This window comes from Rhineura floridana, chromosome 4 (genome assembly GCF_030035675.1).
Source record: "Rhineura floridana isolate rRhiFlo1 chromosome 4, rRhiFlo1.hap2, whole genome shotgun sequence".
Taxonomy (NCBI): Eukaryota; Metazoa; Chordata; class Lepidosauria; order Squamata; family Rhineuridae; genus Rhineura; species Rhineura floridana.
Genome location: NC_084483.1, coordinates 101,320,509 through 101,339,096, shown reverse-complemented (window position 1 = coordinate 101,339,096; position 18,588 = coordinate 101,320,509). Strand labels below are relative to the sequence as shown.

Below are 18,588 nucleotides of genomic sequence, written 5' to 3'. Positions count from 1 at the left end.
TGGACAGTCAATCTTCTCCTTGCTTTAAAGCAGCATTGATACAATTGCACATGTTGGCAAGTAAATCTGTACCTTTGTTTGCTTAAGTTTGATTTGGAACAACATGTTGCTCACAACATAAAAATGATAACAGTTTAGTGTAAATTCAAAGTTTCTTTTGTGTACGGTAATTGAAGACTTCAACCGCAGCCTCAGTTTGGTGTCCTGCCAGAAGGATAGCACTGGTATCATTCAGAGTCTTGGTATCATTAAACACCAAGTCAGGACCAGTTTTGTCTGAATGTTTATCATATTCATTCATTATTCCCCTGGCTTGGAAAAGCTGCTTCATAAATGTTGATTTTTCCTGAAACAGTAGCTGCCCTGAAGAAGCACCTACTGTGGTTAATCCTCTGATCCATGTTAATGGTCAATGGACATAAAGACTGGGTGTCTTCAGATATGGATACAATCTATAACTTATAATGATAACTTACCAACCAAGTGAAACACGCTTATGAATATAACATAAAACATGAATATTAAATAAGGCAAACAGTAATTCACGGTTCATAGAAATTCAAAGCATAATATATACATATACACACTGATATATAAACTCTTAATTGAAATATAGCTGTATATTGTATAGCTTATCAACTCGGATAGCTTTTTTTTGCTTTGGTATTTTTTTGCATTTTTTTTTTTGCACTGCAGCCATCTCAGCAAAGCATAGCATATATATTTCAAAAGCTGAAAGTTCTTTCAATGTAATACAAAAAATAAAATAAAACAAAAGGGGGACGGGAGAATCTCCATTCTATGTTATTGCCAGTTGAAGGTATGTAACTTTCACGCTTTAGGTCTCCCTGTGGACACCAATAGAGCTACAGAAAGTTTTGAGAATGGCAAACATAATTTCTTTCCAACTTTGACATTTTCTGTGCTTCATCTCCTACATTTTCTTCATACATGGCCTGCAGTAGCAGAGTTTTTCTGCAGCCCAACAACCTGTAATTCAGTCTGCCTCACCAAGCAAAACTTGCCATACTTTCACAGCCACTGAGGCTCAAACTACATGTCAATCAGAGTTTTGAGTTTATTTTCCCTGCAGTTTTTCTTAAGCCAAAGGAGGCTGGGATGGGTTGTGTCTGAAACAGACAGATGTGCTGAGAAAGGGTACCTAGCCCTTTCCATTCCTGACATTTCTCAGCTAAAAATAACTTTTTTCCAATATATTTTTTCATGGGAAAGCTACGGAGAAAGAAATGGGGACAATTCTCTCAGTAGATGAAGCAGCAGCTTGGGAATTGGCATTCTGATAAAAGAATTGTAGGAGAAGGTGTTAATTAGCCTTTCTCTGCATGATCTTCTTCCACTTGCATTCTCTGTGAGCCTCAAAAACAAACTTTCATTTTCCAACACCACTTGAATGTCATTTCCTATAAACACCAAAGTGTGAGGCTCTACCTCGCTGTGCAACCTTCAGGTACACAAAACTTTTAATTTCAGGGCTTTTAAAAATATCTCTAAAAGGATATAGAGTTTACTTCTATATAAGAGTGTCACAACATGCTTTAACTTCAATTCAAATTTTAATATTGTATGAATCGATCTGTGGGACCTTTCTCTATAAGAAGGTCTCAGAAAAGAGTGATAGTTTTGTAGGCAATATGCAAAATATGGGTGTAGAGTTCTATTTTTGGATCTCAGCACAAGGTAGAGTTTTCAGATGCTAGATTCAATAGAGATGGTGTGTGTGTGGGTAAATGTTTGGGTTTAAACAATTTTTTTTACTTACATATATACAAGCTGATGAGCATTTCTTTTATCCACTTAAAAAGTAAGCTAAGCTGAGGTTATGTGATTACAGGGCATCATTTCCATCAGGGATTTTGACCCATATTTCCACAGGAAGGGCAGCTGAGCTGCCAAGACCTTCACACTAAACCATCACTTGCATTGAGGGGCGATGGCTTTCTTTGTAAGTGGAAAAAGAAGACAAACAACAAGAAAAAAGTAAAGAAACCCACACAAACTTATAAAAATGTAAGTAAAAGCAATCTTCCACCTAAAATTGTGGTGACTGTTGCACACACACCCCAAAGTCACATAAATTCTTTTCCCCTTTCATTGCCTGCAAAGACAGAGAAGACTTTGGGTTCAGGCTTTAATTAGGATAGCTATATAGAGCATCCATGTATAGTAGCAGTATACCTCTGAAAACCAAATTTTGGGGGAAATGACAGGGGAAGGAACCCTTCTGCCCTGCTCATGATAGAGATTATCTTGCTGGCAGATTGCTGGTCTAGATGGACTTGATTCAGTAAGACAATACTTATGTTCCTTAATACACTCAGAAAACATGTAAGACAGAAAGAGACAGTTCTTTCATTTGCATTGCACTGAAAGGTTGCAGTCAAGTGTGCCACCTCCAAATCTTTTTAGAAAATAATCTTTTGAGATTGACACTCAATTCTCACAGATTTCCAAACATGTTCAGTTGCTAATTTGCTCCATGCTGAGCAAAAACTCTGAGTGATTTTTTTTTAAAAAAATATGGCTTGTACTTCTGATATAATTAATTTTAAAAAAGAAAACCCAACACAGCAAGATGTAAACAGCTGTGTGAAGATGCTAGCTAAGTGTTTGTTGCTGCAAGTGTGCACGCAGCATGCAGCAAGACTGTATTAAGCACTTAGGAGCAGCTTGATTTGCTGCAGCAGGATCTGTTGCCAAATGAACAGCCCCAGAGCAACAGCTGGAACAAATACAGACACAAATTGCTTTTTGCTTTGCCACCTGTTGCAAGCTGCACTTAACCCATGCAAAACACAAAGCATGCAAGTACTGCTTAAATGTGATGTCTTTTACCTTGATTTCATACTAGGATAAAAATGAAAAGAGAGAGAGAGAGAGAGAGAGAACAAATACAATTTTATTTGTAATTATAACATTTATAACAAACCACGTTCCTATAATGATACATAGTTTTCAAACGCTTAAGATACAAGCCACTTTAAGGAACACAGACTTTATTTAAAATATACATCTACATGCTATTAGCAAAACCAGCCCCCTTATGTACCTTTGCATGCTGGGAAGTACTTCCCCAGGAAATCTTCCAGGTCTGCAAACATTTATGGGGAGACCAACTGACCACCTCTTTCTCTGCAACCTTGCACAATATCTATAAATATCAGGAGTCCTAACCAAGATACTGGGGCTCTTGGCTAGTGTGCATGTATGTGATAGGCACAGATTGGCTTGAGGAAGGTCTGGTATCTTAGGCTAGAAGGGCATCCACTCACCTTAACATGCCCCCATAATTCCTGTACTACCTAATCTATAGAGACCTGTTGCTGAAGAGAGCAAGGCACAGAGAAGGACCACACTGAGGGGCAGGTATCAAGAATGACTTGATGCAAATCTATTACATCTGGGATCTCACATAGGGACAGCAGTAGCTGCAGGCTTCTCCCACTTCTCAGCCCCATGACACTAGCTGTCATATTTGGCCATCACTTATGTGAGTATCTGTATCCTAGGATCCTTTGAGCAACATTGTCAGCAATTACTGGGTCCTTCTGCCCGCTACCTCCAAGGAGATAGCTAAGATGGATCCACCAAGGAAACCAACATGGATTGTGGATGGGGAAGGAGACTCTCCAAGCTATACTTCAGAGACAATTGACAGAGGTGGTTCATTTGTTTACTTTCTTTCTTTCAGAGAACTATACCCTGGCCTTGAACAGGCTCCCAAGGCAGCTTACAAGAAGTTAAACATGTCGTCAGCTAGGGTGAAATCTATATTTATTAAAGTCGTGGAAGGAAAAACTGAAGCATTTAGGGCTTTCAGAAAGAAGATGACTAATTGGGACTTAGGTATGTAAAATTCTGAATGATGTGAGAAGAGTGTATAGTTTTCCTCCTCTCACAATGCTAGAATTCAGGGTCACCCAACAAAGTTGATTGGTAGAGTGTTCAGGACTGAGAAGGGTTCTTCACACAATGCACAATTAACTTATAGAATTCACTTATATAACATGTGGTAGAGGCCACTAGCTTAGATGGCTTTAAAAAAGGCATCAATGGAAGATGGTCTCTCAAAATATATTAATCAAGACAGCCAAATGGAACTCCCATGTCCTGCTTGTGAACTTCCAGGGGCACCTGGCTGGTCACTGCTGGGTCAGTATCTGGATCTTTCTGTCTGATCCAGTGACACACAACTCTTATTATAGTAGGTTTTCCATGTGATACATAAAATGATGTCTTCTGTGTTGAGCTACAGCTTATGCTAATGTTATGTGTTTTAAATGTATAGTGCTAATTTCTGATATTTTAAAGATGACCTTTGTCTAGAACAGATAACAAGCACATTTTGAAACAACAACAATGTAATAACTGCTGTTTGGCTCTGTAGCAGTCCAGTAGGTCATCTAGATCTCTCTGCATATGCATGAGGTAGCTTTATGATTGTTATTCTTTCATGACAATTAAGCAGATATAGATGAAAAGGTTTGTCTGCATTGTACAGTATCCCATCTTTGTACGATACAGATTTTTCCAGTGCAGAAATGTTCCTGTAAACTTCAATAAAGGCTCTAGTGTTCATTTCAAAACAGAAAATACCTATTAAATCCCAGCAGATTGTCTCCTCCCATATTATTAAAGAAGACATGAAAGCATGTGGAACATATTTTATACATAATACAATTTACAATAGGATTTTACCTGAGCAAGAAATTAAGTATTGAGTTCATATGTGAATAAAAAGGAAATGAAAATAAATAATAGGACATTCTTTTTAAAAATTAGAGGAGCTACATGTTCTGCCTCAGCTAGGGAGGTGCTAGAATTCCACCCAACTCGGATTTAGTACCAAATTTTACATTAATTCGCTTATTTGCTATAGTTGCTGATTTGACTTTTATGTAGTGATTTTCTGCAGCTATTTTTGAAAATGGATTAAAAAAAAAACCATCTAAAATATCACTATTTTTATCAATATGTCCTTCCATTTATCTTCCTTTAATTTATTGACACTTCCTTTAATAATAACAATATTTTCTTTTAAATGATTGATATTAATATCAATATTTTTTCCGAGGGTGAAAAAGGAATGGTAAAAGCAGTGCCTTGTGGACAATGAACCAACTCATGCTATTGACCTTGTGTTTGTCTCGGGAGGGGAGGGAAGTGCTCTGAAAATGGGGGGTGTTTCTTCTAACCCCGTGTCATGGTCAGATCGCTACCTGGTGAATATGGACCTCTCAATGCCACACACCCTCCGCAGGGGACAAGGACCTATTAGGATGGTCCACCCCAGACACCTGATGGATCCTGAAGGATTCCTGAATGCGCTGGGTGATTTGGAGCTGACTGAACGATGCCCGGTCGAAACCCTGGTGGTGGAGTGGAACAGGGAGATCACTAGGGCAGTTGACCAGGTGGCTCCGAAACGTCCTCTCCCCCTGAATAGAGCTCAGATAGCACCCTGGTATACACCATGGTTGCGGGGTCTGAGACAGGAGGTGAGACGACTAGAACGCTGGTGGCGGAAATCTCACGCCGAAGACGATCGGACACTGGTTAGAGCAGCAATAGCGGCCTACCAGGTGGCAACGAAGGCAACAAAGAGGGATTTCTTTGCTGCCTCTATTGCGTCGGCAGAGTGCTGTCCCAGGAGGTTGTTCCAAGTGGTCCGAAGCCTGGTCGGTCCAGTTGCTCAGGAACCCATGGAGCATTCTAAAGCCTCCTGTGACACATTTGCCAAACACTTTGCTGATAAAATCGAGCGCCTGAAGAGCATGATTCTGTATGCCGTGGATACAGGAAGTGGGCCAGAGTCAGCCAGTTACATTCCGGTCCGGTGGGATCGGTTTCAGCCTCTTCCCGCTGAGGAAGTGGACAAGGTGCTCTCTACTGTGAAGCCAACCACCTGTTTGCTTGATCCTTGCCCTTCATGGCTCATTATGAGCTGCAAAGAGAGACTTGGCGACGGGATCAAGGCAGTGGTAAATGCATCCTTGGAAGAGGGTGCAATGCCATCAGCCCTCAAGGAGGCAGTGATAAAGCCCATCTTGAAAAAGTCCTCCTTGGATCCCCAAGAGTTAAATAACTTTTGCCCAGTCTCTAATTTACCATTCTTGGGCAAGGTGATTGAGCGAGTGGTGGCCAAACAGTTACAGACACACTTGGATGAAGCAGATTATTTAATCCATTCCAATCGGGCTTCAGGACTGGACATGGAACTGAAACAGCCTTGGTCGCTCTGGTGGATGATATGAGGAGGGCGTTGGATAGGGGAGAATATACCTTCCTCGTCCTCCTGGATCTCTCAGCGGCTTTCGATACCGTTGACCACTGTATCCTCTTAAATCGCCTGGAGGGATTAGGAATAGGGGGCACTGTTTTACGGTGGTTCCGTTCCTATCTCTCAGACAGGCATCAACGGGTGGCATTGGGGGATGAGGTTTCAGACCCTTGGCCTCTCAATTGTGGAGTGCCACAGGGTTCTATCCTCTCCCCCATGCTATTTAACATCTATGTGAAACTGCTGGGAGCTATCATCAGGAGTTTTGGGCTGCAGTGTCATCAATATGCGGACAACACTCAGCTCTATCTCTCATTTAAGTCCTCACCAGAGTTGGCTGTGAACACCATGTCCAAGTGCCTGGAGTCCGTAAGTGGATGGATGGGAGAGAACAGGCTGAAACTAAACCCCGACAAGACTGAGGTGTTGCTCGTGGGTGACAAGAGAAGGTTGGGAGATATAGACTTGGTGCTCAATGGGGTGAGATTACCCCTGAAGGACCAGGTCCGCAGCCTAGGGGTCATTCTCGACTCCCAGCTGTCCATGGAGGCTCAGGTCTCGGCGGTGAGCCAGGCAGCTTGGTATCAATTACACCTGATACAGAGGCTGCGACCCTACCTTCCTATGCATCTGCTCCCACGAGTGATACATGCCCTGGTCTCCTCTCGCTTAGACTACTGTAATGCGCTCTACGTGGGGTTACCCTTGAAAACGGTCCGGAAATTGCAGCTGGTACAGAAGAGACACTTGGTCTTACCGTGAAATCGGTCTTCTCTGTGCATGTCAAAGATGATATCAGGTGGGTAACTAGCTCCACCTAGTGGTTGAAGGCAAAAGAGTACTGCTGACGTTTTACTGTAGGTCCGTTCCCAGTCTGCGCCTGCTCCGTCCGCAGTTTTTTAATAACAAGCCCACAGAAAGAAATGAAATAATGCCACAAAAAGACAAGACAACAGTACTCATACACTCTCTGCTCAAGGTCTAACAGTGCTTGGACAGGCAGCCCAGCCGTCATAGGGAGCGGCCCTGGTATCATCTTTGACATGCACAGAGAAGACCGATTTCACGGTAAGACCAAATGTCTCTTCTCCTGTGCATGGAAAGATGATATCAGGTGGGACATACCAAAGCTGACCCATGTAGGGTGGGAATACTGCTGGGCTATGGGTACTAGTGATCTGAGAGGACATGCTGTAGCACCCTCCTACCAAAGGCTGCCTCGGCTGAAGCATAGGAGTCTATTTTATAATGTTTAATGAAGGTATTGGGAGTGGCACATGCGGCTGCCCTACATATCTCCCCCAGAGAGGCATTATGGGAAAAGGCCACTGATGTGGCCGCCGCCCTAGTAGAATGAGCTACCAACCCGGCGGGCCGGGATAATCTTAGAGAGGCATATGCCAAGGAAATGCATGCCTTGATCCACCTGGCTAGTATAGATGTGGTGACTTTATTCCCCATGGATTTTGGGTGAAAGGAGACAAACAAATTATCTGTTTTCCGAAATGATTTAGTCTTGGAAATATAAACTTTAAGGGCTCTTCTCACATCAAGAGAGTGCCAGGCTTTTTCTAAAGGATGGACAGGATTTGGACAGAAGGATGGTAAGACCAGCTCCTGCTGACAATGGAAGGCCGACAACACTTTGGGACGAAAGGAAGGGACAGTACGGAGGACTACTCTATCCTTATGGAATACACAAAAATTTTTATGGACAGACAGGGCATTCAATTCAGACACTCGACGGGCCGAAGTAATGGCCACGAGAAACAAGACCTTAAAGGAAAGAAGACGGAGAGAAACTTGACTCAGGGGTTCGAACGGAGGTTTTTGAAGGGCTGACAAAACCTTATGCAGATCCCAAGTTGGGTAGCGATGCACCGTAGGAGGTGCAGTTATCGTTGCTCCCCTGAGGAAACGCTTGACGAAGGGGTGAGATCCGATTGGCTTATCCGGGGATCTGGAGAGGGTTGCCGATAAGGCTGAAACTTGGCGCCTCAGGGTGTTTGGTCTGAGACCCAAAGATACGCCATCTTGCAGGAAGGACAAGATTTCTTTTACTCCCGCCTTTCGAGGAAGAACCCCTTGTTTCTGCGACCAGGATGAAAAGGCCTTCCAAGTGCTTTCATAAATTCTGAGCATGGATGGGCGTCTAGAAGCCATCATGGTTTCTACTACTTGCGGAGAGATGCCTCTTTTCAAGAGTCTCTTCCGTTCAAGTTCCAGACATGAAGTGCCCACCACTCTGGGTCTGGGTGCTGGAGCTGTCCCTGAGAGAGCAGGTCCGTTCGCACTGGAATCTTCCATGGTGGTTCCACCGACAGGTCGAGAAGGTCTGGAAACCAAGGTCTCCTTGGCCACCATGGAGCCACCAATAGAAGTGCTGTCCTTTCGGCACGAAGTTTTTTGAGTACCCTGGAAATCACTGGAATTGGAGGGAATGCATATAGTCTGCCCAGAGGCCACTGGGAAGTCAAGGCATTTATCCCTTCCGCACCTGGTGTCTCGTATCGGGAGAAGAACCTCTGCACCTGCCGATTGGCACTGGTGGCAAAGAGGTCTACTTGAATGTGGCCAAAACGTTCCACTATTTGATGAAAGGACTGTGGGTGAAGTCTCCATTCTCCTTGAATCAGCTTCTCCCGACTGAGCCAGTCCGCTTGGCTGTTGTCCTCTCCCTTGAGGTATTCTGCCACTATCGATATGATATTGGGCTCCGCCCACTGGAAGAGGAGAAAGGCCTCCTTCTGAAGAATGAGGGAGCGTGTGCCTCCCTGATGGTTTAAATACGATTTGGCCGACACGTTGTCTATTCTGACAAGCACTGCCACTAACCGTCTGGTGTTCGCAAAGTGCCTGAGGGCCAGACGAACTGCACGTAGTTCGAGTAGGTTGATCGGCAGTGCGGATTCCTGAGCCGACCACGTGCCTTGAATCATCTGCCCGTCGCAGATGGCTCCCCATCCGGATAAGCTGGCATTGGACGTTATCAGGGTGTGGAGTGGATCCTGGAAAGGGACGCCTCGCGTCAGGTTGAGCTCTTGGGTCCACCAGAACAGCGACTGACGAACCTGTGGCGACAGAGCGACCATGCGGTGGTGCCTGGACGCTATGTCGTTCTGGAATGTCAGCAGCGCCCACTGAAGAGTGCGGGAATGATGACGTGCCCATGGTGTCGTTTGGAACGTGGATACCATCAAACCGAGAAGTGCTGCCAACTCCATCAGGTCTGTAGAGGTGGAGGATAGGACATGCAACACCACTTTGCGGATCTTGCTGATCCTGTCTGAAGATAGCGTAATGAGGCCATTTTGAGAGTCTATAGTCGCTCCCAAATGTGTGATGCGTCTGGACGGAAAGAGATGACTCTTGGCTTCGTTGATCAGGAAACCGTGATCCTTTAGACAGGTCAGGGTGACATGGAGGTCCTCCCATGCCTTGTGTAACGATGGTGAGCGGATCAGAAAATCGTCCAGATAAGGAAAAATATGAATCCCCTGTGTCCTGAGGTGTGCCACCAGGGTAACCACTATCTTGGTGAATGTCCTGGGAGCGGACGACAGGCCAAAGGGCATGGCCCTGAACTGATAATGGTCTTGTCCCACCGCGAAGCGCAGATACCTTCTGTGAGGGGGAAAAATTGGAATATGCAGGTAGGCTTCCTTCAGGTCAATAGATGAGAGGAAGTCCCCTAGCCTCAGCGCTTCTTTGATGGAAAGTAAGGTCTCCATCCGAAATTTGCGGTACTTTATGAAGCAATTTAAAGTCTTGAGGTCTAATACTGGCCTGGATGAACCGTCTTTTTTGTCGACGGTGAAGAACAGAGAGTAGTTTCCCAGGAACCTCTCCCCTGGAGGTACTGCCTCGATAGCTGCCATGCGTAGGAGATGGGAAACTGATCTCAAAACTTTGCCCCTTTTGTGTGGATTTGCTGACAGAGGGGATGGAAGGAATCTCGCCAGGGGGGTGGAGGAAAACTCCAGGCGAAGGCCGTATCGAAGAGTGCGGAGGACCCAGCGATCGGAGGATAGGTCCTCCCATCGGTGAGCAAAGCGTTGGAGACGGCCTCCCACCGGCGAGGTGGAGGCGTCAGAACTGATTTCTGTTTCCACGTGCCTGGGATGCAAGGCCGGATCGACCTGGGAGGTGTTGCTGGGACTTAAGTTGGTTGCGCTGTCTGTTCCAGAAGGGACGGCTGGAGCGGGCGTCCTTCTGTCTTCCAAAGGGACGTGAGCCCCGAAAGGACTGCGACAAGTGATATGGATGGAATGAGCGGCGAAAGGTCCTTCCATCCTCCCTTTTTCTGGTGGATGGCATGGACTTTTTCTTTTCCTTGGTTTCTAATATGTTGGCGAGGGCAGTGTCCCCAAATAATTTGCCACCCACGTAGGGTTCCGAGGCAAGATTCGAACGAGCTGCAGGGTCTGCATCCCAATGTCGAAGCCAAAGGGTCCTTCGTGTGAAGATCCCTGCAGTGAGAGACCTAGCTGCAAACTGCATGGCGTCCATTGACGCATCTGCCATGAAGGTAACTGCCCGAGAGACCTTCAGCAGAGATTTGCGTATCCGGGCTGCATCCTGCTGTGGGCCATCTAGCAGGTCTTCCAACCACAGTAGGGAGGCTCAAGCAAACACAGAAGAGGCTGCTGCTGCCCTGATTGAAAGCGCACTAGCCTCGTGCACTCTTCTAAGTCCCTGGTCCATCTTGCGCTCAGTAGGATCCTTAAGGTGAGCATCTGAGTCTTTAGGATTCAATGATGGGTTCAATAGATTGACTATAGGCACGTCTATGAGCGGGACTTTCAACTGATCCATGATCGGTTGTTCCAGTGTATAATATTTGTTGGCTACCGAAACTGATTTTTTGAATTGCAAGGGAATGTCAAATTCTGATTTGAGCACCTTGGGGAGAACAGAAGGAAGCTTCAATACTCTAGACCTAGGCTTTGGATCTGGACATACTGCTGAGACTCTCGAGGAGGGTGGAGTAGGAGGAGCCTCTGTAGAGGTGAGGGTAAGAGCCTCCATCGCTTTGCATAGCAGAGTTAGGAAATGAGCCTCTTGAAATATTCTAGTAGATAAAATCTCCTCAGATTCTGATTCCCCACTCCATTCCTCTTCATCCACCACAATCAAGTCATTTTCTGTGTCTATAAGCTCCTGTTCTGGGAGCTGAAGGTGTCTGCCCTGCGATGCAGCATAGGGGTCTGGGGATGTGCGGCCTGGGGAAGGGCGTGTGTTCGCCCTCGGGTGCCTTGAGGGTTGTGAGCCTGATGCAGTTTGAGAAGACAAATCTCTAGTCAGATCCATTAAAAGGGCATCCTTAAGCTGTTCTTTTAATTGCTGAATTGAATGTGCTTGAGTGTGAGATGGATAAAGCCTGTGCCCACCAGCATCATGAATTTGTTGGACAGGGATTGGCTCCTCCAAAAACCCTGTGAAGGCCTCGGGCGAGGAGTTGTTAGAAAAAATAGCGTCTAAGGAAGGGTGAGACTGGCCACCTTCCCCATCAGACAGGGGTTCCAGGTCCCTCTGGTCCCTTGAGTGGTGGTAGGAGTCTTGACCTTCTCTACAGGTTCCCTTATGTGGAACAGGAATCCTGCCTTCTGCAGCCACCCTGCCCGCCAAAACCTGAGCCTCAGCCACCTCATGCCTGACGGTAGAGGGGCGGGCCACCACTGTTTCAGAATGATCCCCCGAAGAATGAGCCTGCTCTGCTCCCAGGATGGGACTGAGTTCTGGCACTGCGCCTGTTGCTGGCTTGCGGGGAAGCACTTTCGACCCCTTTGAGAGGTGCTTTGTTTTGTGTGTGGCTTTCCCCATAGCGGGCACACACTGCGGGACTTACGGGGTTAATGAAAATATGAATGGAAGGCTCCCTCTGGTAATGATTGACAACGCTGTCTAATAAGCGGCTAGGTAAAGCAGAAAGATTAGAAGCTGTTGCCGCCGACCTGCTATGGCGTCTGTGCATCTGCCCCTCCCCGCTATGAAGCAGGGAAAACGAAGCCGCTTCAAAGGGAGCGCGAAAATCCGAGGCGTGGGCCTGAGTTCCGAGCTCCGGTGAAATTCGCCTCTAAGGCTAATGCTGCCGACGCTATGAGTTGCTGACTAGGAGGAACGGTAGCAAATTCGGCTGGGGAGGGAGCCTGAAGAGGCCAACGGCCCCAGGAGCCGTGGGGAGGGGCTGAATGCTCCTCGCCACCGAGAAAAATCCGGAGAAAAGACACAAGGAGCTTTTTTGTTTTTTGTTTTTTTGTTTTTAAACTTTAAACTTTAAACAGCAGGGGAAGTCAAAACATATACTGAGGGCAAGAAACAGCAGAAACTGGTAAGACTTAAAAGACAAACAATACAAGCCTGAACCGACGGAGACAGAGAGGAATCAACCAGATTCGGTGAAGGCAAAAGAGAAAAACTGCGGACGGAGCAGGCGCAGACTGGGAACGGACCTACAGTAAAACGTCAGCAGTACTCTTTTGCCTTCAACCACTAGGTGGAGCTAGTTACCCACCTGATATCATCTTTCCATGCACAGGAGAATGCGGCGGCACGCTTGATCAAGCATAGCTGTCGCCAGGATCACATCACTCCGGTGTTAGTAGACCTACACTGGTTACCAGTTGTTTACCGGGCCCAATTCAAGGTGTTGGTGTTGACCTTTAAAACCCTATACGGTTTTGGCCCAGTTTATCTGAAGGAACGCCTCCAGCATCACCAATTAGGCCGCCTAACAAGATCAGCCACACAGGACCTTCTCTCGGTCCCACCAGCCAAAACAGCTAGGCTGGTGCGGACCAGAGAGAGGGCATTTTCGGTTGTGGCCCCCACTCTCTGGAATTCTCTTCCTTTGGATCTCTGACATGCCTCCTCCCTGATGGGTTTTCGCCGAGCCTTAAAGACCTGGCTATTCAGGCAGGCCTATGTGATTGCTGGGGTGGATTAGTTTTTATGATGTATTAATTGAAGGCTGGTTTTAGATTAACTGATGAGTATGGCTTTTTGATTCGTATATTGTATTTTATTATGCTATTGTACGTCGCCTAGAGTGTCCGTTAATTCGGACAGATAGGCGACTCACAAATAAAATTTTATTATTATTATTATTATAACTCGAATTGATACCAGCCTGCTAGTCAGGTTGACAGAATGCTTCTGAACCAGCACTGGCCAATGGATCCCATCTCTAGCATCAACCTTAATTTTTTTAAGCTCGGCTACTGCTTCTCCAGGGCAAATAAAGGCCGGGGTGATGGGAGGTATAGCAGAAAAGCTTTGGACACAAGTTGGGTGTGCCCTCTACCTTCCAGTTTCCTCCAACTCCTGTTCTCTCTTTCCCACTGTTTCCCCACCAGTCTTGGTTGCAAACCCATGTTATTATTATTATGCAGAAAAGTAAATAATGATGGGGTTAAGTGGGCTTCCCTAGATGTAGCACCTATTCTCTGGAGAACTCTAAGTGAAAAAGCCACATCTCATAAGCAACCACATGCTGCATGTCTGGCCAGACTCAGATGCTGAATGGAGACTTCAGGAAGGAACAAATAAGAGAAGGCCTGTGCAAGTTTTTCTCCCTCTCTAATAATACTATAACTCAGGGACATCTAATGAAGATGAAAGTTGGAAGATTCAGGACAGACGTAGAGTATGAAATGCACTCCCACAAGAGGTAGTGATGGCCACCAACTTAGATAGCTTTAAAAGAAGACTAGACAAATTCATGGAGGATAAGGCTATCCTCCTAAGCACAATGGCTACTAATCATAATGGCTGCTAATCACAGTGGCTACCTTCACTGTTGGAGGCACTATGTTTCTAAATACCAGTCATGAGAAATCTCAGGTGAAGAGAGTACTGTTGTTCTCAGATTCTGCTTCTCCCATGAGCATTTAGTTGGCCACTCTGAGAACAGGATGCTAGATTACATGGGCCTTTAGCCTAGTCCAGCAGGGCTCTTCCTATGTTCTTAATGCAAACATAACTTAACATTCTCCTCATGCCCAAAGCTTCTTTGCTGCAAACTGTGCCCTCCTGGCACAAATTGGATAGAAAACAACCCTCAGACTTGGAACACATGAACTTGCGAGTTTCATGTAGTTTTGCCCTCATGTAACATGGAAAAGTGAAGTGTTTTCTATAAAGATTTTTAAGAATGGAATGTTTTAATTCAAATAAATGAAATTAATTATTTTGTTTGGTAACACATAAAAGGTAGTTTAAACTCTGCACAAACTATGTAGATACCCAAGGCGCAATACGAAAAGCTTTCTAGGTTGGCCCAGCCACATACTAAGAGGTTGTTCTTGCTAGTGCTGCTGGGCTGTTCAACAGAGCCACAAATAGGGAAAAAGAAAAGTAAGCTGGAGGTGCAGAAATCAGAAGAGGGTAAGATACAAGTTGAAATGAGTAATGGTAAAAGACCATCAAGTGGCCTGATTCACACTAGGACTTACCAGGATCACATAAATGAGCAGACTCCTGGAGTCCTCCGCCCTGGTCCTTCACACTGCTGTGCTGTGCTGAGCTAAGCCAAGGTTTGGCTTAACATGTTGTTCAAACCAGGGCTCATGGTTAAGCTCTCTACACACTAGCCATGAGCAGCAGCAAAGGCCAAACCTTGGCTATAGCTCATAGAGTTGACAGGAGAGAGCTTCAACTTTGAATCTGGGGAAGGATGATATGCTAAAATATTATTTGACTTAGCTTGGCGCAGCAATAAAAATGACCAGGGAGGAGCAAATCGGGTGCAAATTGCTGCCTGGGAGTCCATATATTCGCACAGTCCCAGTAAGCCATAGTTTGACTTACTGTTGTGTGAACCAGGCCACTGTCTTCTACAAGGCTCAACATTTCCCTCAAGGAATCTAAGCCTGCCTATAAGACATGCTGCTCCTGATTAATATTTATGTCACCGGTGGGGAATCTTTGGCTCTCCAGATGCTGCTGAACTACAGCTCCCATCAGCTCCAGCAACCATGGCCAATGGTCATGGATAATGGGAGCTGTAGTTCAGTAACGTCTGGAGGGCCAAAAGATTCTCCACCCTTGATTTTTGTCTTTGAATTAGGGATGGCTGTATCTGCCATTTCAGTTTCTCACTTTGCCAATCTCAATTTCAGTTCTCCAGATTTCTGCATCAGTTTTCAATTAAAAAAAATTCTCATGAAAATTCCTGCATTGAGCAGGGAGTTGGACTCAATGGCCTTATAGCCACTGGCCCTTTCAACTCTACTATTACATGATTCTAAGATTCAGCAGCATTTTGGTGCAAATTTCTCCTAATATACACATTTTTGTATGCAATTTGCCTAATAAACAATTTTGCAAAGCATTTTTCTCTAATTCAATGCATTTTTGTATCTTTTCCTTGGTAATATATACATTTATATGCATACTTCACCACAGTATATGCATTTTTGTACACATTACCTGGCTAGAGAACTGCACTGCAAAATTCAGAGAAGCATGAATTTCAAAGGACGACTGTGTTTTGATCCATGTATTGTTTTGGAAATTGCAAATTAGGTAGGTTTGCCTTTAAATGTGAATTTAATTTCTCCCCCATCTCTGCTCTGCAAAAAGAGGTGTTTATCATTCTCTAACAGACAGAATGGTACAAGTATCCTTTCTGCATGCAAATATGTTGCTTTTGTAAATTACAAAGAAAAACTTCAAATATTAATAACCACTACCAAATTCCTATAGTTGACTATGTGTTAAGTACCATTACCTTAGGTTTCGTCTCAGTGTTGGCAATCCACCAAAATATATTGGCTCATCGGCTTTCAAGTTGAGGCCAAAGTGCTTTCCTATAGAAAGTGTTGATACGGTCTCTTCCTGGTTGGAGTCTATGTCTACAATTGATATATTAGCTGAGAAAATATAAGAAGAAAACTAATAAATCAAACCAAATTTTATTACAGTCAACAGACCACTGAATCATCAGATAAAACATAATATTATTACAGGGAGAAAACTTAATATAGCTTTGACCTGAAGAAGAAATTCCAAAGGTTTATAGCTACTTCTTCCATTCTTGAGCAAACACACATGCTCAAACCCCCTTTTCAGCAAAGGGAGAAAAAAGTATGATTAGGTATGTTCTGATTATACTGATGAACAGTAGTGTAGTGGTAAATTCAGAAGTGCAGGGTCCTTTCATGATAGTTATAGCACCCACACCCCTTTTTGCTCATAGTTTGAGAATGAGATCCTTGCTATTGCCTTCACCCACAAAACGGACTTCTCTAGGAGCCAATCAGCATGAAAGAGGGGAGTGTTAGCTACTGAAAAGAGTCTTCTCAGTGGCTGTCTCACCTCCTTTCACTCTGATTGGTTCCAATCAGCAAGAGAGGACAAGGACGCATGTTACAAGACTCTTCTCAGTGGCTAACACACTCCCCTTTCATGCTGATTGGTTTTCAGGATGCTAGAGGCATAGGGAGCCTGCTGTGACCTTGCTCCCAAAAACGTAGGAGGACTAAGACCCCCCAAGACCCTGGACAACTACACCCCTGCTGATGACCATGATTTTGGTATCCTTTTTTCTAGTTTAATGGGAGTATGTCACTATAAATGCTTGCTAGAAGGAAAAAGATAAACCACCAAGGATGGAAAAGCAGAACATATTTGAAGAAAGAAAATGAAAAACCAAGCAAGCATAGAAATAAAGAATGCAAAAAGGGAGAAAATAGACCAAAAAAAGTGTCAGAGCCAAAAAAGTTTAGAATGATTAAAACAGGCAGTTCATTGGGAATGCATTCCCCTCCCCTTTATTTATTAATTAAGTTTTTATTCATAATTGTTTTTAGATTGCTTTTGTTGTTGCTTTTAAATGTATAGATACGTTTGCCACTCTGGGCTACTTCAGTAGGAAGGATGGGAAACATATTCAACAAATAACAACAACAACTAGAAAGGCCTTCCTTCCATGCCATGCCATGCCAGTGCCAGGAGCCCTGCTGGGGGTTTGTTCCGCCACAGTCTGAGCATTTACTTCCCACAAACTCCTTTACCTCACTTTGAGCTGCTGTTCCCCCAGGTACTTGTCTGCAGGCTTGTGTTTTAAAAGGATTTTTAATGCCTTGTTAGTTGCCATGAAGCCTTTGAATGAGAATCTAAATAAACGGAATGAAATAAAAGTATGGTGTCTCTACAATGAGGTGCTGGATAAATTTGAGACTTAAGACCAGTGCAGAACGCTGAAGGCTGAAACAAATGGTTAACTCTTCTCTCCCACCTGGAACACTACCATCGGAAGAAATGTGATGAGTGTTATCTGCTGGGTTGTATCTGCTGGTCTCTCTCTCGTCATACAAGATACTTCAATCAAACAGATGCTCCCGTGAATGGAAGGGGGAGAGGAAAAGTGATTTTTCACTGATTCCCCTTCCCTCTGCCCCACCAATCTGTTCCAGAGGGTCGGGGTACCTTTGGGAAGCAGCATTGGAGGTAGTGCAGTGGCATGCCAGTGAAAGTGGGAATTTGTAAAAAGTCACCATCACCCCTGTTTATTCACAGAAGCCTCCGCTAGAGCAGAAACTCTCTCACAAACAAAGGAATACAATTGGGTACAACCCATTGTACAGTTTTGTAGAATTTGCCCTCAAAGCAGAGACAAAGCAGGGATTTATTTTGGCATGGAAAAATCTGGAAAAGTTTCTTTTGGTGAAAACACACACGCATTTCTAAATCTCAGGGTTCAACAAGAGACCTTGAATCTTTTGGAGCCCAAGATTGTCTCATCTTTATATTTCAGATAGGGATGTATGAAATTCTAAGTTTGCTTGAACTTCCTATAGATATCTCAGTGTAGGAGGGCCCTCAATATTCTCCTTGCATTTTATGTTAGGTTGGATTCAACAGCAACATTAGCAATCACGTAAGTTAAAGATGCCTGTCATTTGCAGGGAGTCTTTTCTCCTTCCAATACAAAGGAGTTGTGACAGTGAGCAAAAAAGGCCCACTGTCATTCATTCATTCATTGGCGATCACTCATGGCTGAGTAAGATTGTCTTCCAAGATAAGGTCTTTAACAGTGGGTCCGCAAGTGACTGTGGAGGCCAATTCTGGATCCACACAGCCTCCCACAGTGAGGGCATAGGTTTCCAGATGGAAGATGGTCACGATGAGGATTTGCTTGACGTGCCTTCCGCTTAGCTTGTTTGTCCCTTTCGCCCTGTACTCGTGCTTCTTCAAAGTCAATAGCACCTTTGATAATGGCCGACCTTCAATTGGCTCATGGGCCAAGACTTCCCAGTTCTCGATGCTCATGTTACATTTTTTTAGAT

The 18,588-nt window shown here is 44.6% G+C and overlaps 1 protein-coding gene and 1 long non-coding RNA gene across 11 annotated transcripts in view; one reads left to right on the top strand and one right to left on the bottom strand.

Annotated features, from left to right (window-relative positions):
- LAMA2 (laminin subunit alpha 2) overlaps positions 1-18,588 on the bottom strand; it is a 748,112-nt gene that overhangs the window by 48,003 nt on the left and 681,521 nt on the right. For 9 of the 10 annotated variants that reach the window (XM_061623807.1, XM_061623810.1, XM_061623812.1 and 6 more), the window contains 2 exons: positions 16,029-16,170; positions 2,854-2,865 (listed from right to left, as the gene is read on the bottom strand). In XM_061623807.1, coding sequence (XP_061479791.1) covers positions 2,854-2,865; positions 16,029-16,170 — 154 coding nt within the window. The remainder of the gene's footprint in view (positions 1-2,853; positions 2,866-16,028; positions 16,171-18,588) is intronic. The other variant, XM_061623808.1, reaches the window with a different exon arrangement.
- Positions 1,297-16,803, top strand: LOC133383327 (uncharacterized). The gene is made up of 4 exons (XR_009762261.1): positions 1,297-1,468; positions 1,853-2,028; positions 3,710-3,864; positions 16,724-16,803. It is a non-coding gene; the product is annotated as an uncharacterized LOC133383327 (long non-coding RNA).